Source organism: Dendroctonus ponderosae, unplaced genomic scaffold (genome assembly GCF_020466585.1).
Source record: "Dendroctonus ponderosae isolate FM_Combo_2020 unplaced genomic scaffold, Dpon_F_20191213v2 Dpon_F_20191213_1, whole genome shotgun sequence".
In the NCBI taxonomy this organism is placed as follows: Eukaryota; Metazoa; Arthropoda; class Insecta; order Coleoptera; family Curculionidae; genus Dendroctonus; species Dendroctonus ponderosae.
The window spans coordinates 109,260-111,642 of NW_026017110.1; the positions used below are offsets into that span (position 1 = coordinate 109,260).

Consider the following 2,383-nt stretch of genomic DNA (forward strand, 5'->3'; position numbering starts at 1 on the left):
GAATAATCAAGCTAATGGATAAATTTCAGGGTCCGAGGGGTTTTTCCGGCCCAAGAGGCATGCCGGGACTGCCTGGCAACCCGGGAATACCTGGAAGCGAGGGACCTGTAGGAAGCAAAGGACAGCAGGGACCCAGCGGACAACCAGGAGCGCCGGGTCAGACAGGATCACCGGGCCCAGTGGGTCCACATGGACCGCAGGGGCCTTTGGGGCCACCTGGAATTGCCGTAATATTTTCTAATTCCAGAATTAAAATGCGTTTAACTACATAAACAAATCGAATATTGAAATATCAATGCTTTGGTACTAAATTTCTTGTGCATTTATACTGATTTGGCAATAATCGATCTAACTTTATTTGAATGCCATTGAAAGAAAGAGCTAAGTGGGTTCGATGTCATCAGCATGGGTAATAATAGGGCTGAACGTGTATTGACATCGCATCCAGATGTTAACAACACCTCAGTTGGGAATTAAATATCGATTTGTAGCCCGAGAGTTCTTAGACTAGCGTGGTGACTAGCATTGGTGAATGAATCGTTTTCAAGCTACATATAAGGTGGTTTCTGAGCGTAAACTGGGGAACAATTTATCTTTAAAATTTATGCTAAATGTTCGAGCTTTTGTGTGGGGAAAATTTCATCTCTTGCGAAATTGGTTCAGCAGTAGATCTCGAGAGCAATCTAGGTCAATTAAAAAAATAGAGACCCAATTTTCAGATTATGATATTTCGTAAAGCGAGACTTTACTTACTTTGCTAAACTCAAGAGAACTAACTGAACAACTTTGGAAACAAGATTCTTAGCTGTATATCCAGTTATTATTAACTCAATAATATCTCTCGACGGTTTAATAGCATGCAAAAGCAAGAAAGCAAGTTTTCTCATCAACTTCTGAACATTCTTAATCCTGTAATATAAGTTGTACATGCCAAGTACTTTAATTAAAAGCAAGCCATTTCGAACTAACTAACTTAGAATATACAATCCTTGATTGTTTGCATATGGAACATAGCAATGTCCCAACCATAATAGTATACATTTAAAGTAAGACATTTTCGTAGGACACATTTCGATTTCATGAAATTAAAGCCTCAGAATCAAGCATCTACCGAAAAGATATTTGTATTTTCTGCTATTAAGAAAATGCCGTAGTAGGCAATTGAAAAAAAAATACAACTATACTGGATGTATTGGAAACGTTCACTTGTGACCAGATGACTGCTACATGACTCATGGACATGAATAAACGTTTTATATTTTAGGGGCCTCCAGGGAAGCAGGGAATACCAGGCTTAACAGGCGCCGAAGGCTTACCAGGGATTTCCGGAAAACCAGGAACTGTTGGGTCAAAAGGGGAAATGGGGTTGCCCGGTCCACAAGGTTCAATTGGGTTTCCTGGATCACGAGGCATTAAAGGTATATCATAACTGTTCACATTTACAATTAACTCCTCACCGATCATTGATATTGTGGAAAAGGCGACGAGGGAAAACGTGGAACCGGAGGCGAACGGGGCGACAAGGGTGACCGCGGATTAGACGGAGAGAAAGGAGATAACGGACCCAAAGGGGATGTGGGTCCGCAAGGAGTACAAGGAGCAGCAGGTTTAGAAGGACCTGAAGGCCCCAAAGTGAGTTAAATGCCACTACAGCTCCAAATCCACTCATGCCACCCTGTGTGAAGGGTTTTGACGGGCCAAGAGGGGAAACCGGCCAAATTGGCTCCCCAGGAGAGAAAGGAAAAGAAGGTCTCCGAGGATTTCCGGGATACTCGGGAGCAGCCGGTGACAAAGGCGAGAAAGGAGCTTCTGGAAAGCATGGGTCGCCTGGTGAAAAAGGCGAAAGGGTATGAATAGGCTGACTAACTCATACTGAACGAATAACGAATCGTTATGATAGGGAAATCCTGGTCAGCCTGGAGAGCGGGGCGAATCGGGACCTCGAGGCTTCCGAGGTATGCGAGGTCGTCGTGGGCAAGAAGGCCAGCCAGGACCTAAAGGCGATACCGGCCAGCCTGGACCTCCTGGTCCTCAGGGCGAAGTGGGACCTTCCGGAAACGAAGGCGTCCGAGGATTTACTGGAGCTGTTGGGCCACCCGGGAATAATGGAAAAGATGGCGCCACAGGTCCTCCAGGAGAACGAGGACCACCGGTAGTTTGGTTTTTTAGTTTAGTCTACTTTCTTTGGGATTTTTTAAAACTATTGGCACAGCTTTAGTATAGCTACGAGTACTTATATCATGATATTGTACCGTGGATGACCGAGTATTAACTCTTTCTTCTGCTTCCAACTTTTATTCCACTCGGTACAACTTTAACTACGGAACAGGAACAAACTAACTTCTAAAATTAATGTCAACTTCACAAACGATAACAATAACAC

The 2,383-nt window shown here is 43.9% G+C and overlaps 1 protein-coding gene across 1 annotated transcript in view; it reads left to right on the forward strand.

Moving 5' to 3' along the window:
- The window catches only part of LOC109543105 (collagen alpha-1(V) chain), a gene marked incomplete in the record, with an annotated part of 59,842 nt that overhangs the window by 9,176 nt on the left and 48,283 nt on the right, over positions 1 to 2,383 (forward strand). The window contains 5 exon segments of the mRNA XM_048661190.1: positions 30 to 227; positions 1,265 to 1,418; positions 1,481 to 1,632; positions 1,686 to 1,847; positions 1,901 to 2,152. Coding sequence (XP_048517147.1) covers positions 30 to 227; positions 1,265 to 1,418; positions 1,481 to 1,632; positions 1,686 to 1,847; positions 1,901 to 2,152 — 918 coding nt within the window.